The sequence below is a fragment of the Antennarius striatus genome, chromosome 13, assembly GCF_040054535.1.
Source record: "Antennarius striatus isolate MH-2024 chromosome 13, ASM4005453v1, whole genome shotgun sequence".
Lineage (NCBI taxonomy): Eukaryota > Metazoa > Chordata > Actinopteri > Lophiiformes > Antennariidae > Antennarius > Antennarius striatus.
The window spans coordinates 3,230,977-3,247,961 of record NC_090788.1 but is presented as its reverse complement, the minus strand read 5'-3'; the positions used below and the strand labels follow the sequence as shown (position 1 = coordinate 3,247,961).

Here is a 16,985-nt window from a genome sequence, read left to right as displayed (position 1 = left end):
CGCCTTTCTCAGTGGCACATCATAGAGGTATACAGTACTTCTTAGTTGAGGCAGATGTGACCTTTGCCCTCTGCCTTGTGATGATGTCATCCAGCTCACACGGCCCTCACGTCATGTAAGTCTCGTTAAAGCCCTTGGTGACCTCTTAGCAACGGTCACACAAATCTGTTTCCCATGACGGCTGGTTTCAGAAGATAGGGGTTAGAATTTTGACTTTCATTCATGTATCAGTGTGTGTGTGTGTGTGTGTGTGTGTGTGTGTGTGTGTGTGTGTGTGTGTGTGTGTGTGTGTGTGTGTGTGTGTACTGGCTTTATGATACATGAAAACTATATCCATACTGAAATAAAAAAAAAAAAAATTAAATATATTTTATATAAATGTTTTAACTGCATGCAGATTATTGACCAATTTTAATAAAATATGCAACTTCTTATTTTACATTTAACAATATAGATGCTAATTATATCTACAAATTTCAATAAAGAATATTCTCTATACTTTCTGTATTTTTTTCACATCTGTCTTTCGGTGGTTTGGTTGCTTTTGAATGTCGGATGATTTAGATTGGTTTAGTGTTCGGTTGGAAAAAGTGCATCAATGACAAGTTTGCAGATAGAACAGAACAATAATTCATAACATGATATAGGATTATTGACAATAAATGTTGGTCTAGTTTAGTTTTACATTCTTGATTTAGAGTTTGTGTGACGTTCATTCCAACATGTTTTATCACGTGAATCATTTTGTCAGGTTTGATAGATAGACGTGGAGTCATTACAATCCTACCTGGGGAGTTAAATGATGCAACAGCTTAAGTTAGTTTGATGAAGCGACTTCTATCCTGCAGGTCTAGAAAGCACAAGCTTAATAAACACCGTCTGGAGCTCAGTAAGACGACCCAGAAATGCAAACATCGGTCAGCAGTGAGACCTTCAGTGACATAAATGTCTTTCCTGAAAGGAAAGCAAGTCTTCTTCTTCTTCTAGATGGAAATAAATGCTCTTGTGTAAAAACCAGAGTGACATTCAACAGCAGTGGCTGCACGGTTTTAAATACACTCCAGCTTTCACGAGGAAGAAGAAGTCCTAGTTTCTCATTTCAGTGTGAATGTGGAGCCCCAACATTCACCCAAAAACCGATTCTGTTAAACGGCTGCAGCTTCTAAGAAGTCGGAAAATGAACTGCTGTAATTTACAGGTGAGAAAAGTGGTAGTGCAGCATTACAGCATCAGCAGGAGGCTCTTAGATGAGGATGATGATGATGATGAGCTCAAGTTTGTCACATGACTCAGTAAATGTGTTAGCATCATGCTCCCACTTCATTCTCACTGGAATTCTTCATTATGACTTTGTAATTGTTGGAAGGATGGATTGTGGTTGGACTTTTCATGAGTTATTTCCACAATGAATGCATTAACAGCGTATTGAAAGTCACAACGTTTTTATGCAATTACAAAAATATCAAAAAATAGGAAAGGTTACAAAAAGTGGGGGAAAAAAACAGATCTAAAGTGAAATTTGATTTTTCTCTCGATCCGCGCTCGACCTTTCTGGCACACCCGATTGAAATCATTTGAGTAGATCTTGTGTAATTCTGCTGAAACAAAGCATCCTCATCGAGGTAATAAAGGCACTAGCTTCTGTTCTAAAATGGATCTTGAATCTTCATCACTGATATGGTAAAAAATTACTCTGCATGAAATATACAGTATGTTTAGACTTACTGACTATCCTCTGCTTCATCACTGTAAATTAAACATTTCTTTGCTTAAGTTTTAGAAACATAATAAGAGCTGATGCCAGATTTTAAATCTTTACCAGCATTTATTGTGGAAATATCCAAGAAGACAAAGTTGAAGCTGCAGCTGCGTCAGAATCTGTTTCGAATCACAACAATTTTGCATAAATAAATATGTACAAACTGTGCATCTGTCCTAAACATACATACCAAACACAAGACGCTCGTGTTTGACGTATCAGATGTTACACAAACATCCAAAAAGATGAGCACCTTTAGAGCAAAACTGAAAAAACAAATCAGATTTTTTTTTTTTTAAATGTCAGGTGTCAAATAGCTCTCGTGTAGTTTCTCATGTTATGGCACTTCCTGTACTTGTCCAATAAAAATGTATTTAATGCACATTTCCAAGTCAGAATTAAACGCCGTCGCTTCAATCAGTGGGATCTTTGAAATAAAACTTATTTGAGTTGCGAACGCGACAACAGCTCTGAGCGAAATGTTTTTACGATGCTGCTAAATTTCAAGAGATGAGAGACAAAACTCAAAGGCTTTGGATGGCGAACAGGCAGAAGTGAAGAGTTACGCACACTTATGCACACACACACACACACACACACACACACACACACACACACACACACACACACACACACACACACACACACACACACACACACACACACACACACACACACACACAATTTAAAAAAAATGAAATAAGAATTAGACACCAGTGAAGCAGGCGACCAACCATTAAGGCCAAATGAAGCGATGTTATTTTTTGATGCCCTGTAACATGTATGAAAAAATACTATTATATACTATGGCACAAAATGTCATGGATGAATGTTGGTTGTTGCTTTTTTAACTAAACTCGTTTTACTCTTAATATAATTTGGGAAGCTTTAGTAACCGAAAATAATAGAACTGGAGGTGATAAACTGGATCAGAAGTGCAAACCGATGGAAGATATGTCAGACGGAGCATTTATACATTGGTTTATATTTAAAAAAATCATCTTAAACAGACGAAAAGGAGATGAGTAAAGGTGGCATTTTCCACTCAAGAGATTGAATTATTGTTGTTAAGGTAAATAAAATCAATGCATCTAATAAAATAAAAACGGGAAGCGAGACACAGAAGGTACGATTGTTCTGCTGGCTGATTCTGGCGGTTGTGTGGTTTTGTGTGCTCTGAGGTGTCGTCGGTAAAAGTAGTGAGAACATCCATATTTGTGAGGCGATTTTGTCAGCAGGCAGAGAAGATCGCGTGGAAACAGCTGTAAACAAAGATCAGGGGAGTGGTGGAGTGGGGGGGGGGCTTTCATATTAAAAACACAAACACAGCAGTCGGAAAACTGGGACAGGAAAATAGTAAAAATGGGAATTGTTGATTTTTCTCCCTGGAGTGAAGTTTGAGAAAACTGTCCACTAGTGATTTGATTTGAGCTGTAAAAGTGAAAACTTTTTCATTCATACATTTTTTTAAAGGGAAGACTACTTGCTCTAGGTGAATACAGATTATTCTCCATCAGTCACCAGTAAAAATAATCAAACCTAGAGCTAGTGATGCCATTCAAACGACCGCTGCTGCTTCGGACGTGATCGTTAGCGTGTACTCTTTAATGGAAAACACGTTTAGTCTCTTTTTTTTGTAATCATTAGCTTGTGCAGAATGTTTAATTATTTTGACTGAACTGACCGAAGATGTAGCTACAGAATACACCACATCTAAATGCTGAATTTTAGTCCTATTCCCCTTAATAGATCATATATTGCAAACATCTTTATTGATGTGTTTTTGTTTTTTTGTTTATTTTAAATCTGGAGTGTAGCTAGTGTTGAAATGGGGGCCTATTGCCAAGGTCGTGACCTTTCGTCTTTATGGGCTCAGAGGAGGGTGGCGTGGTCGAGGTCGATGTTGTCCATACTGGCCAGAATAGCCTTCTGGTCCTCGCGGAGGGGGCGTCGGTAGAGCAGAGCAGAAAAGCGAGTGTAGGGGTCGTGGAGGATGGGCCGTTTCTTCTTCTTGCGGAGGTAGAGAGCTTCTTCGGGCTGGAGTACCTGAGAGGTGTAGGCCTGCTGGGTCTGAGAGGTGGAGACACCTGGTGGAGGGGGGGATAAAATGCAGGTTGTTGGAAACATGACATATTTATTTCACCATGTGTGGTAAACCTTCTCGGTCATGTAGAGGTGTTTGGTTCTTGTATGGAGTGATAAAGATGATGAATCCAGGGATGAGAAGATAGAAGAGAGGTGACGCATAAAAGAAAGAATAACATGTAGAAAATTGGTTTACAGTATTTGTTGAATGGTTTGGAATAATCTATGAATAACTCCTTAAAAGCTGATTGGTGGATGTTTTTACAAAGTATTTCTGAGAGCTGGATTTATTTTGGTGTCTGTCATGGAAAAAAATAACCTGATTGGATGAATAACACAAAACCTGAATGGAAGGAGGGAAAAAAAGGAAAAGTTATGCACCACAAAATAAAACATGAGGACGATCTCATTAAAATATGATGCATCCTTTACCTGAAGTCATCATGGTGGTCCAAGTGTGTATAGATATCATTGCTTAAAGAATAAGAACCGACACAAGTCGGGTTCACACCTGCTTTCTTTCTGCTTTTGGAGTTATTGTTGTTCATCGTCATCTTCTTGGCCTTTTTAATACGTTGGTATCTCAGTGCATCAATCCTCTCAGACCCTGAAAGGGCACTCGCCGCACCTCGACGTTTTCTGGATAAAGAACAAAGACAAGGGGAGACGGGTAACTCTAGGCCAAACAGTCCGAGGACTGTGTTTCTCAACAAAACCAGAACCCACACTGTCTTAGAACAGCTGCTCGTGCTAAGCAAGAGGTGCAGCACATCGCCAGAGGATCAATGTGAGACCCCTAAAGAGCAGTACTTGATTCTGCTTGTGGACAAAAATATCTTTAGATTCAGAACGAACCGTTATGACATCATGTTTGACAAAAAATTTAGTCCTTAAATCCAGATGTTGCATCAAATTTGATTCAAACTTAAATTTCCGCGCCCTTTCAGGGGCATCAAAGATATGTTCCTCAAATTGATCCAAAGAATCTTAATCCAAAGAAAAGCAGTTTCACAATCGTCACGTTCCTCATCTATTTACCTCATGTCGGAGATCAGAACAGAGAGTCACGTTTTCAAGAAGACACAACATTTAAAAAAAGCTTTGCACTGTTGATTTCAGAGGAAAAGTCTCCAGAAATGATCGTTTTTAAACCAATTGGAAGCTTTTCAATTCATACTTCTAAAAGTTTTACACAACTCTTATATTTATATCGGTCCCGCTCTGAAAATAACAGGTGCAAATATTCCCTCAGTGTGGAGTTAATATTTCTCAGCTGTTCATGATGGCATCTATACACCTTCCTCCTGCTCATAGAGACGCTAACGGCATGGCAGCCCACAGATCTCTGCCACAAACACACACTTCGCTTCTCTCAAGGCACAGAAAACAGTTAGCATTACAGAGAGGCCGTTGTCCCGTCGCGGCTGCAGAGAGAAACCAACGGTCGTTAGTAGAGGGGGGAGAATCACAGCTGAGCAACAAAGCATCAACAATATGTATTCATAGACATGGATACTGTCTACAATGGGCTTCACCATGCTGACAGGGGGAGAGATGGCGGGAGGGGGAAAATGACTACTTGGGAACAGTCACATAATGAAAAATAAGCCAAAGAAAAGCGAAGCACTAGAACAACAAATGTAACAAGAATTTATCCATAGAATTGTTTCGGTTTTCGAAACGGAGGAGCAATATTTAGCGATGGCATGCATGGCAGTTTGCACATGGAACACGACTTTAAAGGGGAATACATTCAAAAAAACACTTCGTTGGGCAGTTCACTCAAACGTTTTGGGGTCCTCAAGGCCCCTGTGTGTCCCCCCCACCTCTGCGAGATCTTTGGTGAAATATTTATTTCTTGTGCGTAAAGCTGTTTTAACTGGACACTTGCTTGACATGGTAGTGAGAACTGTTCTGCAGTCCAAACTTACAAGTGTGATCGTATACTTGCACGAAATGATTTGATTCATGCTCTATACAGATGCTTTATAAAAGAGATTAAGGCCATGTGTCCACCAGGAATCTCCACTTAGCTATTAAGGCTAAACAAATGCTCGCCATGGCTCCCGCTGTGACTTCACTGCTGCTTACGTCTGCGATGCTGCATTTATTCTAACACCTGCAATGATTTAGCTTCTTAAGACTAGCGTGCTAGGCACATGCTAAGCTTTCGTCACATGCAACAGCAATCCTCCTTCACCGTTAAAGCCATAGTTACGCTGCGAATGACGGCTCCCAGTGGACACACTGCTTAATGTGACATCACAACGCCAATCTTACAAAATATTTCTTGGAGATTGGGGTCCAAGATATTTCAATTGGTGTGATACAAGCATCTGTACGATATAAATGACAATGTGTCACGCTTGAGGAGAATGCTAAGGAAGTTTTTAGTAAGTGACCATCTGAGAACTACAGAGAACCAGCAACACGTCCGTCATACCCTGAGCCAAACTAGCAGTATGGAAAAAAACCATCACTCCAAAATAAACCAGGGATCATCCCTGTTGCGAACAGTGTATTTTCTAATAAAAAATAAATAAAAATCAACTTTACATGGATGCAAACCCAGTTTTATAACCGTATGTAGTCTAATTGACTTCGCCATCCTTTTTTCTAGACTCTCTTTAGCGTTATTCTTTGATGGCCTGATGAGGCCGGTCATTTAAAATTCTACCGGGCCAATATTTAGACTGAGATGAAGGTGAAGGTCAATATTAGGTAAAATTTTAATTTAATACACTTCAGTAATCCCCGAAGGGAAATTAAGTGCACACTCTAGTTATTCCATTCGAATCACATGCATATGTTAGTGTGTACAGGCCCTGAACACACAAACACACAAAGGGGGCCTGTATGCATGGAGAGGACGTAGAGTGGCGGGCAGCTCCTTTGCGGTGCATCCCAAATGAGCAACTTGTAAGGTGGACGGCGCCTTGCTCAAGGGTGCCTCGGCAGTGCTCCGGAGGTGAGCTGACACCTCCCACTGTCAGCTAGACTCCGTGTGTTAGTTTTTTTGGGCGGGAGCGGGAATCGAACCGCCAATCTCTGAACATTGGACGACCCGCTCTACCGCGCGGTCTACCACTGAGCCACCGCTGCCCCGTAATCAGTCTTATAACGGCATTACTCAAGACCGGTACTACTCATTCTCCTCTAGCAGTCAATGGTTCACATGTGGTGACTCTGTCTGAGGATAAAGCAGCCATTGATTCCATCCATGACAAATGATTACTGTATATCGTCTGCATACGGTAGAGACAAGCATAGAAAAGGTGCCACACACTATGGCGAGGGCATTTCGTCTGTTTGATTGCTGGACATCTTGCAGTATACTCTGATGTTTCTTCATCAAATGCCTACACTCAAACAAGGTCTTCTACTTGTAGATATGTTGAACCTAACTTTGAAGATGGTGACTATCAACCAGCATTTTAAGAGTGAACGAATGAGTGGTTGCTACTAATCAGATACTGTCTGGAAGGAGATATTTGTGTAACAACAGCAGGTCAAACAGTCTGGGGTAACTTATTCAAACTTGATGGCACCAGGCCGGTGTGATGAAAGCAGGTAGATGAATTTCCTACTCCAAGGAAGATGCAACCATGTTGAATATGATCAATCACAAGAGTGCTGAAGGTTCCTCTAGCGTCCACCCCCAAACGGTCAAGTCAGGTCAATCCATACGAGCAGAACGTCTTTCCAACGCCCACAAAGACAAAACTCTCTCCCACATAACAAACGATTCAATGACTGCGATCTTGCTTCTGTGGACTTGAGGTGAGGCATTGTCCTGGTGCAAGAACATTACCTTGGCCAAATCCTCAGATTGTCCCCCAACTGGAGCAGAAACACGTGAGTGGACACTACACTAAAATGATTTTGCGACTATGACAGTCCTCTTTGCTTAGCTTTGCTTGTATTGATTTAAGGTGAACTGACAGAGAAAACAACCTTTTTCATCACATTACTAGGAAACTGGGTGTCTCCTGGTGCTAGACAGGGTTTCATTCAGGTAACTCTAGAAAGAAGTCGTTTGAAGGCAAAGGTAATAAAAAAAACACTAAAAAATAGTGAATTAGTACACATTACTAACCATAAAATATTACAGGAGATATGAATTAGGTTTTATTCTGTAGACCAGACTAATGAGCAGCCCACGGTCCTAATCCAGACCACAAGAGGCTTGTATGCAACCGAGAAACTACTTGACCCAATGGGGCAAAATACAGACAGCCTGTTTTTAAGACATCATTATAGGAATTTTGAACAGGCATGACTTCTCCAGGTCAGAACAGCTAACTGGGTTTTGATACCGCAGGCCCAATTGCTGCTAACATATGCTAACATGTATGTCCAAGACCCTACATCTGGCACAAAGGCCACAACATGCATGAAAGATGGCTTTATCAGAAATTAGAAGAATTGACAGTGAAAAACGAGTCTTCTGAGATGGCTTGACAAAAAGTAGGCATTTATTCTACCTCTAAAAATCTCTGAGTCTATTGCGAATGTAAAAACTATATATATATATATATATATATATACATATATCAAATGCCATTATGCGGCTGGACACAGACACTGATACTAGGAACAAAATTAAATACATATGTCTGAGGCAGGGATATAGAAAATAAATGGATATACTTCTGTAGATTGAATAAAATTATAGAAATAATTAGCTCATTGGGTTACGAACATGATATCACCCTTAAACTAGTGTGAATTAAATTTACACGGGTGTAATTAAGTGGGAGCTGTCCATTCTTTCCAGAAGCTGTTGAATCTCCAACAGGATTTTATACATTTTCACAGGAGGCTAAACAGATCAACAAGTATCAACCAGGCAGATACTGCCTGGTCTAACTCGGTATTGGTATTGCAAATGTAGTTTTGAGAGAGTGATACTTCAAACGGAGACATCCCAAAGAACTTTGGACGGAGAGACAATGCATTCAAATGAATGTATGGGTGTGAGTTGGGATATTTGACTTATTTTTTAAGATAAGAAGATTGTGCTTCCATCTTAAGTGATTGTTAAGCTTAGTTCAGCCAGAAAGAGCACTTTATTTCATTGTCCTTTGAGGATTCCATGTTTTTATGGACTAAATTTCATTTACAGATGACAAGTTTTATTGTATTGTTTATCAAGCATCTTTCTTCGATAAAATCATGAACATCAGTCTGGTTAAAACGTGTGCCAATGTTTGTGGGTAATATTAACTGAAGTTCCTGCTCTAAACTAAAGGTGTTTCTGTTTAGTAACATGCCTGACACTTGGAACCAATCAGTTTTGTTCATTCTATCTGGCCATACACAAATGTGTCTTTAGCATTAGCACAAAATGCTATGAAATTTTACATTGTCAGCATATGAATACCCAATTGTCAGAGTAATGAACCAAGTAATGAATAATAAATATTCTGATTCGTTCAAAGGTATTCTCATTAACAGATTTAACATAAAAACTGCAAGTGAATGTGGTCAGTTAGCAAACCACTCAAGCATGAAATCATGTTGATGATACTCCTCTGACCTGACCGATTACTTTGGTTAACAGATGGCATATGCATATCAGCCAGAATGCATAATGTACTGAAGACTGCAGAACTTAAAATGCATAGGAGAAAGGAAAGAACTGAAATAAACTACACGTGTTGACTGAAGGAAGGAACAAATCAAACAAAGACTCGTAGTCTTGTATTCCCCTTTAAAGGACGAGGTGATCAAAAAAGTCCCACCTGCTAACCCCCCCCTTTCAGACATGGATCCAACCCTTACCTATTGCGGTGTAGAGGACCTGGTCACAACAACGCTGCCCAGATAGCTGAGATCAATCAAAAACAAAGCAGGTAAGACTCCAGGAGCCATCAAGAACCACCATACTGCCCCTAATTCATAATGATGGAGACATTGCAGTACATGAGAAGCGGACAGGCCCTGTGACACACTTTGCCCAACAACCTCTCCTTGGTAGTCAGACCTGGGGGTATCCTGGGGGGCAATTAAAATCATTGGGGAGAGGAGGGTTAGGGGAAGTAGAGGGGGAGGTAGGGGAGAATTGATCATGCAGTCAGGTTACTAAGGCCGAAGATGGGCCGCAGGGCCTGCCGAGATGAATTCTTCTTAAAGCATCCCTCCGCATGATAAAGGCATCTTCAAAGGCTTGGAGCTAGACTTAACAATGAGTGTTTGATTTGTCTGGGGAATCAATTTGATGAATATTATGGGATTCCTCCTGTTAGATGAAAGCAGTGTAAGGCATGACAGAGATGGTGAAATAAAAAAAGGATCCTGTGGTGATGTCTGCAAATTCCCAGGCTTTTAGGGGCTTGAGCCAAACAAATTACACAGAGCACTGGTGATAAGTGTTTATCACCCGGATGGACTGTAGCCCCAAAAGGTAGGAAATGTCATCTGTGAAGCAAAGGCATCATTTCTCGTCAATTCTATAAGCAATTTGTTGATTTGTTTTTTGTCTTTTCGCTGGAAACTTTGTTCTAGACTGTCAAACTTTGGAGCGATGCTTCACAGATTCGTTGGGTGAAAACCTAACTTTGATGTCGGACATGAAAAGCAGCATTGACCAAATTGACTAAATTGAAATATTCTCATCAATATGCTCACAAAATGAGAAATCAAAGTGTTGTTTTTTTTCTTCTTCAAACCATAAAGTTTTCATTAATTCATGTTGTGTCGACAAATGAAAAAGAAAAAGATAAACATAACTCTAACACTAATTTGCCACAGAAATGATTTACAAAACTGATGGACAATAGACAGCACTTCGGTAACCAAAATGTCAGAGCAAATTTACACATTAAAGCATTGTGGTTTGGGGCAGATGACTCAAATGGTATCCCCTCTCTGCATGCATAAATCACCTACCCTGAAGCTGACAACTGGAGTGGAGAGGGCTCAGATGGAAGTATCTCCTCTTCAGTCCTCCTCTGTGATGGCATCTGCCCAAATATGTTGCTGCTTTCCATGGGGGGTGATGGGGACTGGGAAGCTGGGTAGGTGGTTGCAGACGAGGCAAACCCCTTGTGGGAACGGTAGCTGGGACTTGCTCTCCGGCTACCCTGGCCTTGGGCAGGTGAGGAAGAGGGAGAAGATCTCCTTGAGAAGCTGGCTGTGGAAGGAGGGAGGAGGGTAATCTCAGACATCTCTGGGGGTATGGGAGGTTGGGCAAAGCTTGGGCGGGGCCGGGGGCGTACTACAATCTCTGGGGAGCCCTCGTGAGAGCTAAGGGGGCTTTGGGTGAGGGGAGAAAGTCGAGAGGGCTGGAGAACCACCTGATGCCTGCCATAATCCATCCTACGAGCCTGTCTTGGGCTGAAATGGGGGGTGGTTTCAAACCATCGCGTGTCCAGGCTACTGAATGTGCTAGGGACAATATGGGCCATTGGATCGGTGTAAGGCAAAACCGGCACACCCATACCGTGGCTTGTGTGTCTTAGCTGCCCTAAATGTGCCTCTTGCATAGCTAAATGCTTAGCTGGAGAGCTGTGAGGCCTAGCCTTGCTGGGAGACTTGCTTAAGTGGCTCTTTGGGGCCTCCAGTGGTAGGACAGTCGGGTAGGTGGGCATTGGAAGGGAGGAGGGCTGGAAAGCACTGAGGGGAAGCACATGAGGCGGAGGAGGGTAGGGGGAGTCGTGACGAAGATGCAGAGGGTGATGCGGAGGGAAAATGAACTGGGGCCCCTCCATACTTGTAAAGGTAAAATCCAGACCCTGCCAAATCTCCGGTGAATGAGAGGAAGAGGTGAGTGTCAGAGGAAGTGGGAAACCAGAGACGGCATACTGCGGGAATTCACCTTCCCCCATTTCTTCAGGAATTATGGGGTGACCGAAAGGACCTTCGGCGAGGTATGGAGGGGAGGACATGACGGAGCTGAGTGGGCTGGTGTCAGGCATGTAAAAAGGAGGCGGGGGATCGTGATCTCCTGGGGCGCCTAGATAGCCGTAAAAAGCCCTGTGGTGCAGAGAGCCTCGGATCTGCCCCGTAGCGTGGAGCCGACTGCTCTCCATGATGGTCATACCTTCAAAGGGCCTCTGGAAACGAGGACTGTAGGCTGGAGGTTGCATGTAGGACTCCTGACTGGAGATGGGGGAAATCTGGTGAGGTCGTAGTGGGGGCATGACTGGCGGCAGAGGTCTGGGATCGTCGTTCTCTTCGTCTGATTGGCGGAATTCGGGGTAAAGGTCTGATTCTTCCACAAAGGGAAAGCCCTCGATTCGTCGAGGTTTTATAGACATTTCCGTGTCAGTAGGATCGATGACGAAGCGTCCGTCTGGTCCTCGGCTGATGAGCTCGATGGGCGTCGTTGCTTCGGGTTCTTGCTGCTTCATAGAGCTGCTGTACTTCTTGCTCGTTATTGCTCTTTTGGTCTTCATGTATAAAGACAATTCCTCCTTCCTCCCTGGACTCGGGGGCGGTTTCTTCCCACGTTGGTCATGACTATCTTCAGATGATTCTGATGGGGATGCTTTTGAATGAATGCTTTCTGGACTTACTTTTCCTGACGATGGCCTGGAGGACAGAAGATGGATGAGGTGAACATCTGAAAGTGAATCAAACTCTGAACAAAACGATGAACCAGGCAACTACTCTGAGGTCATTTTTTTGCACATTCTGGGTAATTAAACCAAGCAACTGAGCAACCAACCAAACAACCAACCAATCAAAGAGGCACCCAACAGAATGCCAACATCCCACAAGAACCAAAAGTCAAGACTAAAGCACCAATAAGCTGGATTTGGAGTTCTTTCAATGATAAAGGAAGTGAGAAAACCATGGATCAATCCATTTCTCCTGATCTACTGCAATGCCTTCTTTTTTGGACCAGAGCTGACTGCTCCCCCCACTTCAAGATAAACCATCATGCAGTTTAACAACAGTTGATGAAAATTATACAAACAGCTTTATCTTGAAATGTTGAAAAGGTGGGATATGACCAACCCTACCATTGTGTTCCATGCTCTTTATTAAGAAGTTTTTGTACAATTCCTGTTGCTAACAGACGAACTTTGATGATTTCTTCTTTATTACACGCCCAACCAACTCAGTCACATGGCACCATGTTAAATAATTCATGTATATCTGAGAAAAATCACTAAAAAACCTATAAAAGTGAGACAAAAAAAAGTCTTAGTCTGAGTTTTTATCCGGATCCAAAAAGTAAGGGTTCTTTCTTCCAGTATTTTTGCATAGTTCTGCTAACAGACAAACAAAAATAAAGAAATAAACACATAAGAACAGCAAACAGACAGTTGAAAACTTGACTTTTATTACCTCATGGCACACAAGAAGAAGAGTAATAAAAGCACAGCTAAAACCACCACATCCCAGACTGCTGCCCTCCATTAAAGGGATTTTACCGTTTCAAAACAAAGAATTACTGAGTCATTAATAACGTATCCGTCTTTTCCATAGTTCTAATGGAGCTAGAAATAACAAAATATGTAATTCTTTGCCTTAATGTTATGCAACCGACTTTGTAAAGTAAACTGGAGATATGAATTAATTTAAATAAAAAGGTTTCTTTAGACTGAAAACAAGTAAAAGACAATCAAAAGATAATGTTCTTGTATTTTTGTTTGGTCTGAGGAGCTGAAGAAGATGGAAACACATAGAAAGAAATTTTCCCCCCCAGTGAGCTCCTCTCAGATTACTACCCTTACGGACAGACTCACAGATTCATTTATTAGTTTTTGCAGAGGAAAAGTAATACCGGGTTTCATTATAGATTCCAGAACCCCTTTAGAGGAATGTAATCACACACAACCGGAGCCTTTAAGCAGGTAAATCCATGACAGAGGCAATAATCACACGACACACTTTCATCAAAACAATCACACTCAGGATTGATATCATACGTCACTCTATGTTCGGTTGTCATGCAGGGATTGATGGGATAAGGCGAGCTCCATTGCAGCTTGTGTGTGTAAATATGATCTGTTCTTTAAAGCGACTTTACTTACGGAGTTTCCATGCTTTTTCTGCAGTGTGTTATGGAAAGAGGGGGGTCTGGAAGAAGACACAAAGGCAGAGAGGACCATTATTCTCATGTGAAATCAGAATAAAGAAGGTTTGGATGATTTTTATTGCTCAGTCGCCTCTCATTTCAGAACTATTTAAATAAATAGAATAAAACAAACCATGGGTCGTTATGTCTTTTCCTGGCTTTCAGACCAAACACACAAAATAAAGCGACGCAAATGCATGTAGGCGCAAAAATAATGAGGGGAATGATCTTTTTCCCAAATGCAGCAGTAAACTTCATTTCATGCAGGCCTCAAAAGTCACCGCTGCTCATATTTATAAGGGTAAAATTTCTCTTAGTGATAAATAACACTGCTCCAAGACATTTACATAAAAGGTTTTTTTTTTTTAAACTTAATTCCCCAAAGAGGATATTGCCGATGCTGTTGTTGAGCCTGGAGGGAGACTGTACGGCTGAAGCGCCACTGAGTCAATTAAATGGATGTTTTCTGTTTGAACACGCAGTTAAAGCTGAGAGATGAGTCACATGAAGCCGCATGAATGTGCTACGTTTAAATGAGGTGGGATGTGTGGAAAAATACATTTAATACACACAGCTGTGTTCACTGGCGTGTGACCTGAGGGAATCTCCAACGATACAAGTTCCCTAACTTTGTCCCAGAGACTGATGGGATAGTTTTTTTAAGGACCGGGGTTTTACTCTTACCTTTTTTTCTCTTAAGTTTCCGCCGGCGCTGCTTGTTCACAAAACACGCAGCCATCGTACTGAACAAAACCGCTGCTGCCAGGAAACAGATGGTGGCCACGATTCCGGCCACCAACGGTCGTGCTAGTCCGCGTTCTTCCACCATCTCAGGGGGAGGGAAGAAGTCTGAAAGGTTAAGGAAGAGGAGCCACAAAAATTCACTATGCAGCACAAAAAAAAAAAAAGGCAAAAACTGTGAGGATTAATGTGCAAGAAGGCATTTTTTTCCTTGCATATAATTCTTTTTGTCCTTTCCTATATTATTCCTATAACGTAAACCCAAGAATGTACGTTCTTAAATTTACACTGCAGAAAACAGCAGAAGGAAATAATGTTTTATTCATAAAATAAAGTCTGCAGAAAAAAGGAAGCCATATGTAAAATATGTCTCGGTTGTTAGCTCTTGAGATCATTCTGTTTTATTAGCGCTGACACAGTCCGTCACCCACAGACGATTGGCTGTGGATGATGAAGGGCGTCTGGTCCCAGAATGGGCAAGTTAGAATAAAAAGTAAAAGAAGACCTATGTTTCTATCTATCAGACGTTGGTTACGTTCAATGTGTCGTGATAAGAGAAGAGACAAGACAGAAAATGAGATTTTATTTCCATTTCAAGTCAAGGAAATGTGTGAAACTTTAACGTCTGAAGGTCCAAAAAGAAGCTCCCTTTTTCGATCGTCTCTTTCCGTGTACATCTGTATTTGATTTGTGCATGACCTTTTACTTTCTGAGTGAATGGAGGATAATGAAATTGACATTATAATAATCTAAATTATGGCAACAACAAGGTAAATCTGTAGTTCTAACTAGAATTTGTTCAATGAAAGTCTTCGTTTTGACAGATGAGGATGAAAATTTGGCATCTCAGTTCCCAGGGAGACCAGTCAGGTGGGGGTTTACTTGTGTGTTAGATGAGCTGTCATGATTAATTATTATGTCTTTGTTGAAATATATTTTTCCATGCAGTATGGAATTTGGTCGGCAGCTGCTTTGGCTCCAGCTACCGGTCTCAATCCAAACGGGAAGTTTAACTAACATCTCTCCATTTGTTTCTTACATCTGCTGATGTTTGTTTGTCCAGCAGCAACAAATATCTAGAATTAATTTGCCTGAGAGTTTTGCCAAAGTCAAACACAAGCATATCCCAGAGGTGATTAGCTTTTCGTGATGATCCGGATGAGGAGCTGTCTCTGGGAATGACATTAAAGTGGTTTATGTGCTGCAGTAAAACATGACACAGCACAATAGAAAGTATTGTACCCCCAGTAATGTTGGTACTTGAAATAAGTACTGATTCATAAGAGCTCTTTGTCATCTGGAGATGGACAATTTGAATCCACAAACGGATTTATTATAGTGCTGCACACAAATTAAGCACAAGCCCAGAGCCATCACTGCCATCGTTCCCTATCGTGACCAGTAGGGGGCAGCAGAGGACTTCAACTGAGCCCGATGCGAATATATGCGCGACTAACAGCTGCTCTTATCAAATGATGTGTACTCGATGACCTCTGCAGGGAGAATTGCATTTTGAGGGGTTCAATTTCCGATAGAGAGCCAACTTACTGAGGCAAATAAAAGACCGGCTTTAATGGTCCTTTTTTCCCCCCTTCTTTTTAGCATAAAGCGGCCCAATAAAATCCAGGAGAGACAGGTAGAGCAATGATGTCATACATTTCAGGACAGTCCAATGGAATCTGCATGTACAACCAGCCTTAAATTTAATTTAGCTGACTGAGTAAAATGAAGAGTTGCTGCATGTGCAATAGTTCCTCAGATCAGGAACGTGAAGCTACCCCGAGGGTGAGAATGCAGGTTCCCGTTGGGCGTCGGGTTGGATCCGTTGAAGGAAACCAGGCCTGTCCTTCCTCATCTATGTCTCAGATTCATTTGCATACACGCATGTATTTACATTAAGATGCTATCAGTTATTAATCATTGATTTATTAACGGCTCACCTGTGCTGGAAACTCCTACAGCGTTGCTGGGTTCGCTGATCACGTCATCCATGACGGCCATGACGCGGAACTCGTACCACACCTCCTGGACGAGGGAGGATAGAGAGAAGATGAATCACCAATCGAAACCAGCGGCATTGACTGACGCGGATTAGTTTTAATGTCACATTTTATTCCCTTAAAACCTTGAAGTGTCAAAAGAGTCCGAAAGTCAAGGAATGTGGAATTTATTTCCCTTGAATCTGTTTTTTTTTAAATTATTAAAAAGTGAAATCCACCAATTTTTTGACTTCACATCACATGAATTGAAAAATAAAATCCCGCTCCTGTTGTCATGGTGATGACAACTTTACATTTTTAATGCTAAGCCTTCAGGTTTAAAGGGATGTAGATATTTAGCAGGTAGGAGTCAGTCAAATAGTGATTAAAA

General features: G+C 41.4%; 1 protein-coding gene across 1 annotated transcript in view; it reads right to left on the bottom strand.

Moving 5' to 3' along the window:
* Positions 1-2,873: 2,873 nt before the first annotated feature.
* The window catches only part of igsf9bb (immunoglobulin superfamily, member 9Bb), a 47,454-nt gene continuing 33,342 nt past the window's right edge, over positions 2,874-16,985 (bottom strand). The window contains exons 15-20 of the mRNA XM_068331500.1: positions 16,556-16,640; positions 14,559-14,723; positions 13,831-13,876; positions 10,736-12,379; positions 4,356-4,483; positions 2,874-3,846 (exon numbers count right to left, since the gene is read on the bottom strand). Coding sequence (XP_068187601.1) covers positions 3,632-3,846; positions 4,356-4,483; positions 10,736-12,379; positions 13,831-13,876; positions 14,559-14,723; positions 16,556-16,640 — 2,283 coding nt within the window. The 3' untranslated portion in view covers positions 2,874-3,631. The remainder of the gene's footprint in view (positions 3,847-4,355; positions 4,484-10,735; positions 12,380-13,830; positions 13,877-14,558; positions 14,724-16,555; positions 16,641-16,985) is intronic.